This window comes from Lepisosteus platostomus, chromosome 20 (genome assembly GCF_059453375.1).
Source record: "Lepisosteus platostomus isolate fLepPlt1 chromosome 20, fLepPlt1.hap1, whole genome shotgun sequence".
Classification (NCBI taxonomy): Eukaryota; Metazoa; Chordata; class Actinopteri; order Semionotiformes; family Lepisosteidae; genus Lepisosteus; species Lepisosteus platostomus.
Genome location: NC_142630.1, coordinates 3,497,381 through 3,514,729, shown reverse-complemented (window position 1 = coordinate 3,514,729; position 17,349 = coordinate 3,497,381). Strand labels below are relative to the sequence as shown.

The 17,349-nt window shown below is 39.3% G+C and overlaps 1 protein-coding gene across 1 annotated transcript in view; it reads right to left on the bottom strand.

Annotated features, from left to right (window-relative positions):
* cdh13 (cadherin 13, H-cadherin (heart)) overlaps nucleotides 1-17,349 on the bottom strand; it is a 405,276-nt gene that overhangs the window by 40,433 nt on the left and 347,494 nt on the right. The window contains exon 11 of the mRNA XM_088614488.1: nucleotides 14,262-14,404. Coding sequence (XP_088470614.1) covers nucleotides 14,262-14,404 — 143 coding nt within the window. The remainder of the gene's footprint in view (nucleotides 1-14,261; nucleotides 14,405-17,349) is intronic.

The following is a 17,349-nucleotide window of genomic DNA, read 5'->3' as shown; positions in this document are numbered from 1 at the left end:
TATCTGATAGCATCTCAGCGCATCACCAACTTGTGATGTCATACATTTTCACTGGTTGACACCTGACTTAAAATCTCTCTCCATCTAAACTGGCAAACTGACTTTTCCAACCATATGATTGCAAGCTTTGACTTTTCTACAAGAAGTCTGGCCAAGAGAGTGAGTCAGTAAAGTACAGAATTCTGTCCAAGATATTATCTTTGAAAAGAAGAATTCTTGTGTTCATGAACACACTTTTACCTTCGCCTGATCAACAAAATTATATAGACTCTTTCTTTTTTACAGCATTCAGTATATCTGAGCATATTCTGAACAGAACTGTAGCTGGAATGAACTACGTTTATTTTGCGGCTAGACCCCAAGAAGACAAATTGTGCACAGTCTGTTTTTAAAGACTTTGGCATACTATAGCTGCCTGAGGCCAAAGCAAGCTAGGAAAAACAAGACAAAGATCCTTCTCTCTTTATTTTCAAGTCCGCAGCAATCTTCTCACCATGGAGCAGTTGCCACAGACCAATCCAGCCTATCTCTGTCTTACCAGCAAGATTTAACTGAACAAGAACGTCTTATCAATGGATTGTTTGTGTATAACTTCATTATTCGCATTATATTCTTGAGATTTGAACTATTAGTCCAAATGCATTTTTGATGTTTAGTTCACATTAGTAAATTCATATTTATTTGTGTCTGAGAATATAAATGTGATGTAATTGTATGATGCTGATAGAACCTTTATGAGCAAGACTGTAACATTTAATAGTCTGTGCATTTTCTCTTTCTTGGGCCTCTGTCCTCTCTTTCAAACCAACAGAAGATAACTTGACCCTGTTACCTAAGAAGGGGAAAAAATAATCCAAAGAGTTAATTTTATTTTCACCCCAATCATTTCTCTCACAGAAGCTCATTAGCATTCTACTCCAGGCCCCTGCTCTTACAATAAATCTAATGCTTCTTCCAGGGCGTCATGGTCAGAGCTATTACAGGGCATTCTATGGAAATAGCCAGGCTGGCACTGCCTTACTCATTTTGTGAACATCCTGTAAGCATTAGGAAAACACAATCACCCTTTTTCATTCATTCAGCATTCAGAATAGTTTTGTTCTGTATTTTAGATCTAAATTAAAAACCACAATACGAAAACCTTGAAAAGCCAACGTTTTGGAGCAGTTGTAAATATCAGCTCCTTATTTGTTTTGAAATCAAAACAGCTGCCTTACATGATTGCTAGCTGACAGTGTACATTGCAACCTGGAAATGGAACGGGATTTAATATAATAAAACGGATAAAATTTGCTTTAAAAGGTCAATGCTTTTGAAAACATTGCTCTGAAAGATAAACAAGGAAGGAGGCGTTCTCAAGATATAGTTCTAGGTTTGATCTTGACAAAAGGACCCAATAACATGGAGAAAGTGCTAAATAGACAAATCAGTAACACATCGTGGCTGTACACGCGGGGGACGTGTTCAGTGTGGAGGCGGAGCCCTGGAGGAAGAGCTTCGTAACCACAGCTGTTCTGGCTGTGGGGCCCTTTCACTGAACACCCCCCCAAGGGGGAGGATCCATACACCGGCAGTCCCAGAGGGGACTATACCCTGAGCGTGAGGCTGTTTTTCTTCTTTTTATTTTCTTTTTTTTGCCTGTCCCGGCATCGTCCCTTCCAGGGCAGGCTGACCCTTTCCCACGTTTTAAATTTGATTTTTGGCCTTGTGCTCCCTTCCTGCACTCCCAGACTGGACCCCAGTGAACAGGGCAAGTCCAGTCTGGTCCCTGCCGCCAAGCAGGGTCTTTTTCTGGAGCGGTGGCACTGTGGCTAAGGATCTGTGCCTGTGGCTGGAAGGTTGCCAGTTCAAATCCCGCGGCCGGCAGAGGAATCCTACACCGTTGGGCCCCTGAGCTAGGCCCTTAACCCCAGCTGCTCCAGGGGAACCATATAAATGGCTGACCCTGCACTCTGACCCCAAGCTTCTCTCCCCGTCTGTGTGTCTCATGGAGAGCAAGCTTGGGGTATGCGATCAGGCGAATTCCTAATGCAAGAAATTGTATATGGCCAATAAAGTGATCTTATCTTTTCCAGGCTGGAATTATGGGGTCAGGTCGTCGTTTCCTGTCATTTTTAGCTTCTTTCTCTGTTTGGCTGTCCCGTTGTGCATCCCCACCGGGGCAGGCGTGTGGTCTCACAGGTTTAGTTTTTATTTCTGGCCTCGCGCTCCCTGCCTGCTCTCCCAGTCTGGTCCCCACTGCCAAGCGGGGTCTTTTTCCAGGCTGGACCAGGTCGCCGCCCTGCACGCTGGTTTTCTATTTTTCCTCTTTATTTTGTTTTTCTTTTTCGGTCCTCGCTGACCTCCCGCCGGTGCCTCCGCCCCCTCAGACAGGGTTACCGGTGCTCGCCGCGGCTCCTCCCACTGCCGCACTGCCACGGCTCGAACAGATCGTGATGGCAAATGTTATGCCAGAAAGTAATGGAAATCTTCTTCAGTCATTGCTAATGGCCTTATCCTACAATGCAAACCCACAGACCTCTGTGACGACTCGGTAGTGCAGGAGCTATACAAATCTGCAGGGCTTTGCATGTTGTTGCACTATCCCGCCCTTGACATAGATCTTAAGCATTTTTTTTTCTGTTGAGCTGAAGACTCAGTCTTGTGCCATGAGCGGAAATGGCAATACCATTTCACGTGTACAAGCTAAAAAATATGAGAAAATCCTCTTTTTCCTGTACAAAATTCGTACAATTACTATGTCACTCAAACTGATGTGGTCCTATGTCATCATTAGAAATTTAAATTTGCAAGCAAACCTACGCTAAAATACATTGTTGGCACATAAATAAATATATACATTTAAATTAGCATTGATTAAAAAGTCAGACAAAAAAAAATCAAAATCAAACTTTCCCCACTTATAACCCTCTGCTGTTACTGCCAGAAGATGTGCATGTGACACATAGACAGATGGTAGGTTTAAGAATAACCTGCAGCATCTTTACACACGTACAGGAGACATGTCATAAGGCATAAGCATGCTGGCTGTCCATTAACGAAAGTCACCCAAACCTTTTCTGAAATAACACTTCTTCAAGTTCGCATTGCTGCACTCGGCTGTAAATTCACTGGGAAAGCTCAAAAAGTCTGTCATATCTGTAAGCCACGAGACACTGGCTGACCTCTTTTTGAAACTCCATCTAGCGACCCTTCATTGGCTTATACTGTACCTGCCAAAGTACACGAGTACGACTGTTTCAGGGTGTTACTTTCTGTGGAGATGGCAAGACCAAATGACCCCAACTAAAAAGCTACAGTTTCTATCTGTCATAACTGTAAAAGCCACTCCAGCCATTTAAAATATGCTCTAAAAGTGCACAGCCGCATGACAGAGATATATCATGATCTTTTCATCATTTTACATCAGGGAACACAGATAAGTGTCTAGTTACTGTACAAGGATATTAGAACTCGTCTCCAAGGTAAAGTTAAGTTGGGGATTATTGGGTGAAAGATAAAAGCAGCCTCATGCTTCACTGCACCCAATCACTCAGACAGTGCCATCCATCTCCTGGATTTAAATTCATAAACGTGCACGGCAAGATATTAAAAAAGAAAAAGGGAAAAGATTAGACATCTGGCATCATGCAGGGAATTCAACAAACCAGAATAGACGTGTCAATTTATAACCCCAAACTAGACATGTTTTAAGTCAAACGCCATAGGTCTTAGCAGAAGATGTAATGTCTTCAGTCCTGGCTGTTAACATGTTTCAAACCACAGTGTAAGCAGGTGTGGTGCTTCCCTGCTGCTGACAAAACAAAACTACTGTTTTTATCTCTTAGTGCAGCAATTTATGTAGTACACAAATACACATTTATCCACCAACTATCATTCTATATTCTTATATGTCTATCTCCCCAACCATCTGGACACAAAGGATGGTGGTCCATCTTGCATGTGTAGATTAGATGCACACAGTATGCCTAACATGCACTATAATATCTATTGCCTATGTTTACATATCAAGCTAAACGATAAACTTTTCAGTCTTTTCTTAACAGTGCAGGTAGATCCTAATCAAAACAGCTGTTTGAGATTAAATGTGCAGTACTACATACAAACTGATCAACAATGGGCCTTTTTGTGAAGTTGTTTAGGAATGTTCTTAAAAACAAAGCTGGCAGCATTTTTGTTCACAATATGAAAAGCTGTGTTTGCAAAGAAAGGTGTAAAAAATGTAACCTTAGGATTCTGCCAGAACATTTTTAAAACATATAGGACATTTACCTTCCCGGTAATATCCTTTCATGCCAAATAAATGGCATGACAAGCTTGTATTATATGCAATAACTGCTAGCTTAAAAGAACTGATTTGCCTAATGACAGTTCTTTGAAAATACACTCAAGAAAACTGTATGTATTGCAAAGGCAGAAATCCATGCCAATAAAATGTCTACTATCATAACTTCAATGTCTTAACACGTGTATAACAGCACGTATTACATCCAGAATTAACGGTTGGCATGTTGCACCCCGCTTTGACAAATCGCTCCCTGTGTCTACAATAGGATCTTTTCTGAGAATTAATAAATGTAATAATTTTGCATTGCGTGTTTTTAAGTAAAACAGTGACGCAAAAACTTGTATGGTTTACATTGGCAACACTTCTGAGTTATCACCTGTCAGCAATGCCTGAAACAATAAGAACAATAACGTAAACTCAATCCAAAGGAAAATTCAGATTCAGGGCTGAATCTTACTTTCTTATACAGTACATACAAATCTGAGCCTCAACTGATTTTGTTCTATCTTTAATGTAATATTACCACCTGATGTATACTTTAATTCACATATGGTACATGTTTCATATATTCTTACCCATAGACACCAGCTTTTCTGCCTGCTAGTCTGATCCTGTGAGGTCACAGAAGACAAGCAAGGCTGGTCCTGGCCAGTACTGGAATGGGAGAGCGCTATGGAAAATCATGTTGTAGATGTAGAGTAAGTGGCGTTCGTGGACTAGTAGGTGGCACTCCAGTTCAACTCGGCAGAATGGAGTCGAGGGATACTGTGGTTTAGGAGGTGCTGTTCTTCAGATGATATGTTCAACTAAGGTCTTGACTACGTGGTCATTAATGATCCCATGGCACTGTACATAAGGGCAGAGGTGTTAACCCTGGTGTCCTAGCTAAATTCCACTAGAATCTTGAACAGTGGGGCCTGCCTTAATTCCTCTGAAGCAATTTCTCACTTCTCTAATCTGCTGTGTCGCAGGGCTGCAACACAGCAGATAAATGCAATCTTCTACTTCTACTACAGTATAAATGCAATCTTCTACTTCTGTTTGTCAGAGATGCTGTAACACTAAACACTACAACACTTGTATGTGTGGGGTTAAGTGACAGATCACACAGCTATAAAGGTCCTGCTGATGGGACTTTCACCCAGGATTCATTACAGAGTCTGCGCCTAAAATGGCTACTACAAAATGTCACTTTAAATCAAAACCTATGTTTTTGAGTAGGCATTTTCACTTTTAAGTACCTTGAGTTGAGTTCTTGTGAAAATGTCCCACGTCAATGTATGTGATAATAGTAACTAGTTAATTAGAAGACGCTTTTATCCAAAGTGATTTTTATATTGGAGGGTGTACTGCGCATCAGTATCAGTAACTGCTGCTTTAGAGTAGATCACAGCACGATTTTGCTCTTTCATCGCATTTGAAATGTTTATAGTCAAAACTAAGTTTTTTCAGTGTTTCAAACTAGTAAAAGCTAAAGGCTGGCCTTTAATCTTTCCCTTTTGTAATTTTTTTATTCAATTTACAATGCATTTCCAAGCCAGACGCTAGAAAAGGGTTTTAAATAGGACCAGAAAATGAATCAAAATGACTCAAACCAGAGATCAGCTTTAAAATCAATGAGGAATGTAGAACACATGACAGCTGGATCTGACCTGGAGGTGTTACTCCAAATTGGACAAGAGCTGTTTCTGTGACTCTTCAGAGAGGCCATAAGGATAAATAAAAGTAATTCAAACAAAGATGTGCAGTCTCCAGACAGATCAATACTCTGATAGTTAAAGGTATGCATCTGATATCATGCAGTTATTTAACAAATTGTTGCTGGCATAATTGCCCACAGTACCACTGATAAAGCAAGGGAAGGTCAGGCACAGAACAAGCCCCTGCAAAATTAGATTTAACTGCCAACGAATGCAAAGCACAGGAGCCTTTTATTTACTATTTGGAATCAGCTCTGAAATTACAAATAAATAGGAAAGTGTTCCTAAACCCAAAGCATGGGGCAAGGTTGAGCATTTCATACAGTTAATTGAAGATACTGTATGAATGGGGAATTCGTAACATAAGTGCAAAACAATCTATAGCAGCAACAGCATTTTTATAATAACTGTAAATACTAGAAAAAAAATTGGTGCCAGCACAAAAACTACGAACACTTGCCCATCTTTATTTTGCCCCTGTGCAAAATGAAGAGTTAAGTGTAAAAGGTAGCCAATAAAATCTTTATACCCTATTCAATTCCTAAACACCAGTTCTTTCTTGTTTTTCCTAGGATGAATCGACACAGTAAAGTCAGAAGGGATCAAGGATATCTCTCAGACAGCAAACTGAATTGTCCCAGTGTGCTTTGCAAACCTTTACTTTTTTTTGTTTGTTTACACAACAGTGTTTAACCAGGTTCTCTCAACTAATAATTGAATCAAATACATTTTCTGTCAACAGTGTCTTTAAAAGGCTACAAAAATGAAAATGCAAGGTCTTGAGAGACAGTAAAGTCAAACAAAGAGACCTGAGAGGACATTACTGTGTGATACTACTGTGTTGTGCTCAAAAATACATCACTCCAGTAGTGAGAGGTGTGACACACGTATAAGGGGAGTTCTTATATTTGGATTTTTTTGGTTATATTTCACCACTACAGAGAGGAGGAACTTCACATCCTCCAATTACAAAATTGCCAACTCCAGGCTCTGGGCTCTGTGCCGCTGTGTTGAAATCTTAACACCAGGATGAGTAGAGAGGTTGGTGACATCAACATGGACATCACCCACTTGTTTGGAAGCTCCCCTCTGTGTCACACATATGTTACTACCCCAAGACTGCCTCGGCAGTGTGGTATACAGGACCAAGAAGCAGAACCTGCAGCTGCATAAAGGCCGGAGCGTGTACTTTGTTAAAGGCAGGAGCAGGGAAGGATCGCATATATTGTACAGAAGCTCAGCCTTGGGGACTAGAGTCATTCCTTATGCCCGTGTTTCCCAAACTTTTCTGCAAAATTGATTTCATACGAAAAGAGCTGTGTGGCACGTCAATGCCCCCCACTGACTGAAATTAACAGCATGCTTCAATAAACACCTTCACAATGTGATGGATTTCATTCATGGTCAATAAGTAGTATTGGCAAATCAACACTGATATTAAAATAGAAGTGAAAATGAGGACGTTTAAGCCATATTTTAAAAAGACAACTGACAACCAGTGCTGTGGAAGCAAAAAATAAAAACTGTTTATTACTATTATTTTTAGTATCTTACATAAACTATGTCTTGCTTTTTTGTTGGCAAAATCCATGGCTGCATTTGTTTAATGCAAGACTGGATCCTTAAAATTGTAAAACAGTTCTAGCAATTTGTGTTTATCTGTTTTCTACTGATTCACACTGAGATTCAACGTTAGTTCTTTATATGAACGTATAAAGTCCGAATCACATTCCTCTCACCATGTGATGTTAAACACCAAATACTGAATCAAGATATTTTATATTTAATTCATTACAGAAAGTTACAGCAACCCCTCCTTTGTTATTCAATGAGAATACAGTCTGTTCATCAGCACTGCAGTTGCAGCCTTGAAAACTAAATCTTTGTAACATGAAAGTTCAATACTCAAAAGAGGAGAAAAGAAGAAACAGTTCAAATCAGTTCAACTAAAGCAGTTTCACAAATTTGGTTCCAGCCCCCAATTGCATGGTTTTTAAAAGTTTATAAGGTCTATTTAAAACGTCACTTGTAGGTAGGCCTGAATTACATATAAATCAGGGTTTACAAATCATTGTAAACCCTGATTTACAGGGTTTACATAGTTGTTCCCACCAGCTTTGTTGGCCTCTTTAGGAAAACATAAGTTGTTCGGGTCTTTGGAAATGAAGGAACTCTGTTGCTGCCTTCTCGCCTTTGTGAGAATACAAGCATTAAAAGTAATGACGTCTCCTCGATGTGTCTATTCTCTTACCTGTTTTTCTTACTTTGGAGAAAAAGTGCGATGCTTTTGTTTTCTGGAAAATTACAGAGTAGTTAGAAGGTCAGTGCAAACTCTAAGGGAATTTTAGTCTCTCGACTAATTGTGTAGAAAAGTATAGCCGGGCCATTTTCACTCATTTTTTTTCCCACAAACACATGGGCAGGCAATGTCACAGAGACCTGATTAGAAACAGAAATAATTAACTGCAGATAATGAGTGGCACAGAGGAGTTTAGGGAGTGTGTGGAGGCACTCCAATCAACAACAAAAAATAATTAATTAATTGTTCCAGGGCGTAACCAAAATTCCATGGAACGTGGTAGGGAAACACTAGATTATGCCATCACAACCAACAACACACAATTACTGTACTTAATACTTTTGTTGTCCAACAACAAACACCCTATTTCACCGCAACCAGATAGTGCCGAGCAGTGTAGAAAACTGAAAACCAACCTCCATTCTAAACAAACAGATTAACTTCAAACCTCCCTAACCTTCAAGTGGAAAGAAGGTGACAACGAGAATTAAAAAAAAAAACATAACATCTGAACAGCCTTGACACTGAAGGTTTTTCAATCTGCGGAGGTGAAACACAAATACTCATCAGGACCCCAAATGAAACATTTAAATGGAAAATTAGTAAAAAGAAAAACTTTAACATGAAAATTAAAAAATATACTAAAGCACAAAACACAACCTTTACTCTTAGCTTTGATACTGAGTGTGAAGCTCCCAGAAAGATCTCAAATGCCAGAAAAGGATCTCAGCCCTATAAACAGCCAGACTTTAAAACACTAGAAAACCCCACTGTGTAAAAAAATAAGTCTATGTATCCAATAAAAACTATAAACATCCATTGGACAGCCACATCACATGAAAGGAGCTGAATGGCCAACTTTATGCAGTACAGTACATTAAGTCTGTGGATAATATGGCAACAGCATCTGCAATAGAGATGTTGAAACACAGCAGCCCTACAGTGCATTAGACAGTACTCAAAGGATCTAATTTAGCCTGGAGAGCCAAGTGTTCCTCATGAACACAGGATGCATAAACAGTATAAGAATGTAGATAAATTTGACTCCTGTTAATATCAAGCATGGTATCACTTATCTTAATGCTCTTCTTTATGAGCATTCAGATTCAGAATAAACAAATACAGTAAAAAAATATACAGTATTTTGCAGTTTCACAAAATGGGACACTATAGGAAGAGGATGAATATTTTTGTGAAGTATTCTAACTTTAGACTTTGCACTAGAGTAAGCCCTAAGAAGCAGATACAAAGCTGAAAATATAACTTCTAGAACAAAATAACCGACTGTTTAGCAGGATTCACTGTTCTTGCAGACAGAAGCAAAAAAAAAAACCTGAGAGCAGCCATGTCATCTTTGAAACAGGAGAGTGCTGTTAAACCGACAAGCAGCAGTCTAGATTATGAACTCCTGTGTGTGCTTCGTTGAGCTTCACTGTCACTTCCCAGCAACAAAGTCAGTGGAACAGAAGCACATTTACAGAACACAGAAGCTGTTAACAGACCTCACAGTGTGCCCACAAATCAGAACTGTGAGGCCACTCCCGCAGAGCTTCCTTGAGAACAATTTGTACATTGTCAAAGTGGTCACAGGAATTTGTACCCTGCCAGCATCTAAATGAATACGAAAAGGAGTAACCTGTAAGGCATCTTGGTCCTAAAATAATACTTTTAAATCTGAATGCCATGGCAGTGTAAGTTCCAATGACAAAACAACACCTACATTATGTAACTATGTAGATGGTGAGAATGAAGTCCGACCTATAAAGTTTACAGTATATAGACTTTAAACCTCAATCTATATCAACTCAGCCCAGTGAGCAATGGTTGAAATCACCTCAAAGGAATGTTCTCAATATACAAGGCCTTAAACATGTTTAAACATGTTCGATACAGGCTCTTATTTACTGCTCTCTGACATGGCTTATTAAACGTGTTTTTAACTACATCATTTTGATGTTGCCAAATAACTTGTTTCTCTGAGTGTGTCCAGCTGTGTACTGAAATGAACTGGAGACCAGAGAAATATACAGCTTCTTCCCTGTTAGGTTAGAGGTCAATAGAACAATATTCACCTTATCAAGAGCCTATGAATGTGAAGATTTGGGAAGAAGAGCAACATCACCCCCTCTCCACCCCTTAATGCTAGGCATTAAGAGGCTTCCAGCACAAAAAAGCAAGAAGCTCAACATTGCTTTTTGGGAAGCAAAGTGCTTTTACGAGGGTTGTAGCAGCAGCTGAGATGATTCATGGCTGGTTAAAACTTTAAAAAGTGTGTTGAATTCCAAGTAGCTTTATACAGTTGCCACCATTTATAGTGGCATTTTCTTAGCTCCATATACCTGACATAAGATTGTTCAATGATTTATTAAGCATAATAACCAGTTTTTTAAGATATTTGCCACTGATAGCATTTTCACATTTCATAAACTTTCATTTATCTTAGAAGACAGCAGCTGAAATGGTCTTATGAATTGAGTAATTCTGCATTTAACCAACTTATGATACTATTTCAGAAATGAACTAAATGTGGATGCATACTCCCTGCTGTCTTTCATAATTTAAAACTAAATGAATTCTTTCAACAGTCAAGAAGGGAAAAGCTTGTGTTCAGTTTCTGTTGCAAGAGCTGCTTTTTAAAATCGTGTTGAAATAAATTGTATCTTTCCATATTCCTTGACTGTAAAAAACCCATGATTAAATTCCAGTATATATATTGGGAATATATTGTCCCAATATGCTGTATGACTCTATTGGGAACCTCAATAAACTAAACTGACATTATTCGAGTGTGCACAACTTTACAGCAGCTTCTGGGTTCGGCAATGACTGGAAATATGAATGAATAACTGCCATAGTGAGAGTGGTTGAAGAGATGGAAGGCAATTCTAAAAGTTCTGTAACAGTATTCTAAGCCATTACACCTGCTCCTGCTGTTCCCTTAATATTCTGTATAAATTATCCATTCATCCATTTTCTAATAACCTAATCAAATTCAGGGTTGCAGGGGGATTACACCCTGGATGGGACACCAGTACATTACAGGCCACACACAGACACGCACTCACACCAGGGCCAGTTTTCCCAGAAGCCAACTGACCTACGAGTATGTCTTTGGACTGGGGGAGTAAACTGGTGCACCCAGAGGAAACCCATGTCAACATGGGGAGAACATACAAACTCCACACAGATAGAACCCAGATACAGAAATGAACCCAGGCCCCCATGCTGCTAGGCAGCAATGCAAACCACTGTGTCACAGTACCACCGTACTGCCCCAAAAACATACATTATATATGCATGTTGAAGTAGTTCAGGTGGGTAGCTGCGTCAGCATGCTCAGGCTGCAAAGGAACAAGTAATAAGGTTTATTCCAAGCTGAAAAGAGAAGAAAGGTGCTCACATCTGAAATAGGCTACACGGCCAAAACATTGTGTTTTCTTTCTTCTCTTTTCAGCATGGAATAAACCTATTACTTGTTCCTTTGCATACATTATATATGTTTTAAGTGCTCTTAGCTAAAGCCAAAAATGAAACGTTACAACCTCCTTGTACTGTACCTGTACTGTACCTTTTTTCCCCCACCTGCATTCCTGCCCAGAAGAAGCATGGGCCTGGCTCAAGGGTACACATTATACGTACACAAGGTTATGTATCACTTAGCTGCACATCATACCATGTTGTGACACCGGATCAACACAGAAGAGCAAGGCCATTGATTTTGCAGTTCATTCAGAATTGGTGGAAATATTCAACACAACTCCCAGAATAATGAAATCACTGCAGCACCCCAATTCCCATAAGGCTGCAGCACTATCACTCTACCGAGAATTTACAATCTCTAGGCTGCACAAACCACCTGCACTTCTGCACTGACGGTAAGTATGTTTGAGAACGAATGCCCCCCAAAAGATAAGAAGATAAAACCATCCCAGTTCTTTTACTGCTAATATCACTACCAGGAGAAGACTCCAGTTTCAGCATCGTCTGTTTCGTGTATCACTGGCTTTTTTTAATGTGACCGCACTATTAATTGAAGATTAGTAGTACGCAGACATGCAAGCCTGAGTTTCCAGCCTGACAATCGAAGAGATACAATAGAATATGAACTTCACTTTAGAAGAGTCTCTAGAGACAATGGTTTACATTACCGACAGCGATATTTGGCAGGTCAAATGCATACAACAGAGACTTAAGAAAATGCAACAAGAGAGAACTACTTACAAACTCAGCAGGCATATCTAAAGTTCAGGTTTCTTGCTCCTGCAAAACTCAGCTGTACAGAATAGAAACAGCAAGTGTGGCACTTTTTGAACCTATTTATAATCCCTTGTTTGCTCCAGAGGTAGGATGGTATTTATTTACTGACTTCAAGTGTATAACCCATTATTATGTGATTGTGGGTTGAGTTTTTTCGTCTTGAATTGCCCAAATGAAGAGTAATTTTTTAACATAGTTCATGCCAGGGTATATGTCTCATGTTGTATTTATGGACTGCTTTTCAGTAATATGTATTATTTATTCCTCAGCTTCTGCACCTAGGGGGCTTGGTATAACAGATGGCGTTTGTAGGGGGCTGAGGGAGAGATTCTTGTAAATATCATTCCCTGCTTTTGCAGATTCCATTGTTTATGCGAGATCTAATAAAATGATTAAAAATAAATCATTTACAAATGACACCAGACTGCACGTGAACATTAGTGACTTCATAGCCTCACAGTATAATGAGCAAAGGTGGCCCTTCATCTTCAGCTCTGCCTAATCCTTTGAACCAGCAAATGTAATAAGAAACAATTGTGTCAACTTCTTCCTCGGAGGCTGGTCTCCAAAATAATATTCTCCAGAACTTTTAAGATAAACCATTTCTTTTAATGGATTTTTAAACCGCTGAACTGTTTAAATTGTTAAACTGCTTTCTCCTCTCGTGTGGCTGGAATGGAGAAATTTTTCCCAGGCTATGTTTTGAACTTATTTTCACAAACAAAGTGCTTTTGCATGCTTGGGCAATTCATAGAGAACAATCAATTTTAATCTCAATGCAGTATTCAGGTGGAATGAAAGCACTAGTCCCCAGCTAACTGCTGCGTAAATCACTCCAGTCTTTCCTTGTGACTGTCTGTCTGGGATGAAACAGACAGTTTAACTGCCCCTTTTCTGTTATTCATTTTTTGTTTCATATTGCAATGAGTATGCATTTTGTAAATGCATCTGTTATTCGCAGTACATACACCTTGCCTCACTGCAAACTGTGTCCCCCTGTGGGTTTAGAGCAGCAGAAGCAGTCATTTGTTTTTATTCTACACTTCTTTCTATAGCTTCTGCAATGCCAAACCCCAAAATGCCTTTTTTAACCCCCCCAAATATTTCCATCTAAGGTTTCGACAGAATGTTAATAAGGCAGCTGCAGATACACAACACTGTTAATACTAACCCTGAACACAACACTGACAAACACCAATAGATGGTTTTAAAACCATGGCTCACAATTCTGCTCATGGAGGAACACTGTCTGCTGGTTTTCATTCCAGCTGTGCTATAACTATCCAGTGCTAAATTGATCTACTTGCTTTTTTTTCACTTTTATTAATTTTTTTTGCTTTTGTCATCCTTGAGTGTCAAGTACCCAACTTCAAGGTAGTGCTTCCAACAACTTCAGCACACAGAGCTTTACCCAGCCTATCCTCAACTTGCTTGCCATTATTCCTGACCGGACAGCTCTTACTAATAGATCAGTTGATGATGAAGACAAACCGGTGGGACTGATTCTGTATCACACGCATATTTTCCTTCTGCAGATGTCCAATTAGTTACATTTCAGACAACGCACCTGAATGAGGGCAGTTCTGAAACTCAGAAATCGGAACAAAGCACCTATCGAACTTCATCTAAAGCAAGAACACTTTCCAAATCTTGGTTTTATGAACCAAAGTTAGCCATTACATTATAATTGCTTTTAAACCAGGAAGATCTGTCTTACCATTGTCCATGGCCATGAAGACAGCAGTGTAAGTGTTGTCCTGAACGTAGGGGGACTCGCGATCCAAGATGGCGGTGGTGTTGACAGTTCCTTTCACAGGGTGAACACCGAGCCAGCCTGCGGGGTCCTTCAGTACTGCAAACCTGAAAACGAAGCCAGGTGAACTAATCAATAAGCGGGTCACAGCTTTAAGGTGAAAATGTAATTATGTTCAGTTGTAAGATCAGCCCGCTCAAGGCCTGGCAATAACCAGGTGTAATTTTATAAATAAGATATAAAGGTGAAACATAATCCTGTTTAAAGGGGAATATAGCCGATGTTACAAGATTTTAACTTCCAATGAAGAATTTTCCACGGTTTATATAAATATTCTTTGCAGTTCTTTAGAGTAGTATACGATGCACATAATCGACATTTTAAGATCACATGACAAGTTTTCAGCACACCTGACGTCTGAACGCTGGAGGTTCCGATGATAAAAAAAAAAGATATTCAAATGAACTACTCACGGAATATGCACAATACTTAAGACAAATATGTCTATGGCCACAAAGTATTTCTGTCAAAATATACTTCTGACAGGTCTGATATTCTGGCAGTTTTATTTAGTGCACTGTTAATTAGGATAAGGATTTTGAATTGTTTATTTAGAAGTTATTTGTTTAGAGGGATAGGGTCTGAAAAAACAGTATGTGTTTGTAGCCAAGTACAGACAAGGTAGGTAGGATAAGAAATCCACTTTTCAGATCTTTTCTGTATTCTATGAGAATACAATTGGGGACAAGCCTTCTGCAATTGTGGTAAAGTCTGAAAGCTCATTATAGGAATCAAGAACTAGGCAGGACTTCCTTCTGTGGCTTCCTTTATTGATCCCCTTATTAGTTGTAAATCCAAGCAAAATCACATCCTTTTGACTCAAACATCATCTGCAAATGAAAGTAAGAGTAACGACACTGCATGAAGATGTAAAAAACATTTACAACCCTGCACAATAGCATTATTGCCTATGACAGTGAAATTGTATTCAAGGCCTGGATTTATAGCTAACAGACCGTATCAAAGCCCCTAAAATTACTTGATAATCGACTCCTGCCTTTCCTCTGTAAGAAAGCTAAACTATGCATTTATCTTGAATATAGAAGCTCTAGCAGAGTATTGGACAGAGTATAAATTACCAAGTATTAGCAGAGGTTTTGTTAAAGTCTGTAATGTGTACTGTATATAAAATGCATACACAATGTCCTTTAACAAAAACGTGTTTGTGAAGCTAGCAGTCATACAGTTTGACAAGTATCACATGTTACCAAGAAGATGCCATAGTCTACAGTTTCACACATGGTTCTTTTTTCAATTCTGTCTGCTATATCATCGTTAAAGCTGTAATTAGCATTGGTGAACCAAGCCCATCTCATCTTTAAAGCACAATTATCTGATGATGATGGAACGAGTTCACACATTTACTATTAACAAATATTGATTGCTTTACCCTTGCTGTTAAGAAGCTTTTAGTTACTACACCGTATGCCTCTTATTGCAAAACAGCAGATTTCCGTCTGGAGAAAAACGACAAAAATGCACAATTAGCTCAGTAACAATAGTGGGGATTAATTATGTGTTTGAGTTTAAAAAAGGAGACAATGTAAATTGCAATTTGGTGATACAGGGCTTGTTAGAGCAATGAACCAGTTACTTTTTTCTATGCATCATTAACTGGAGTGAGCATAAAGGCTCAGTGAAATCAATGTTCCTGTTAATTGATTGGTTATGATTTGTTTTTGGAGAGTGCTGGAGATGTTAAAGCTGAACAGTTTTAACAGTCAGAAAAAAACAGAAGCACCCTTGTAAAGCAGAGCCAGTCCATTCTTCAAAGGATGGAAGGATCTTCTCTTTTCAAACAAAAGTAATGAGAACAGGACTGTGTCGTTCACAGTCAACTTCCAAAGGACTTCCAAGGCTTCAGCCTGTCAACGGTTTATATAAGACCGCAGCAGAGAAGAGAATTATATACAGTAGCTACTGATAGTCCACCAGCTCTGTACAAAGTGTCCAGCACTTATCTTGCATTTTTCATGAGCACCAAAGAACATGCATTGAAACCAAACAGAAAGAAAAGGAGATTTAGTACTCTTCAATTAGATCCAACCTTAAGCCCTTGAGCTAGTGTTCCATGATAGGAGACAACATCTACTGTATGTGCGATGTCCTGGACAATCTGACTCGAGGCTTGAACCTGAACCAGGGATAGGAAGGCATCTGGTGAAGCCCCTGTTCCACGTGCCTGCAGAAACTACTGATAAGGTGCACCGTGGGCCAACAGAAGATGCTTCTAGATGAAGACGTTGTGCATTCAGGAACCATGGGTCTAGGACGGGACACAGAGGAGAGGGAGAGGTGTGTGCTGTGTATTTCAACATTAGGGGAACCATGAGGGAGACGGGTAAATGGAAAACTCAAAATTAGCCCATTTAGAAGTGGCACGTCTTGTGTGCAAATAAAGGAGCTACAGTACATTAGTTCTCCCAAGGATATTAGAAGGTAGTTAAAAATGCATTATGCAAATTTGCTTTCTATCTTCACAGTGGACACGTTAATTGCGGTGGCAAAGTCATCATTTTCTTTCACACACACACTCCAAGTGATAAAAAAAATGTAATTAAATCTTTCCCAGTCTTGTTTGTGGTATTCTTGTTACCTATACACCCTTAAAGGCTTGACATATCTTATTAAGAAAATGCTAAGTTGAACTCTTCAGACACAGGCCGCAGTTTGCAAAATTTGTCATTGATAATCAGTTAACCCCAGCACATTGTTAAAGTCTTTAGCAGGATAGCCCTTCTGGAACACAGAAATGCTGACATAAGCCCATATTATGCTGCCTCCTTTGCTCGATGCAGTCTTCCTAATTGATTGAGATTCATTTTTCCAAAGCAAATTCAGTCAAAAAATGGGGAAAAACCGTTTGTGAAACTTGACTGTAACAATTACTCCTCCTTTAGAGGAGAGGTGTCACTAACAACTAAAATAAATATGCAAGCTGTATTTCAGATGCAAAAGGTACAAGTAAGCAATTTTATTTATTTACTGATGA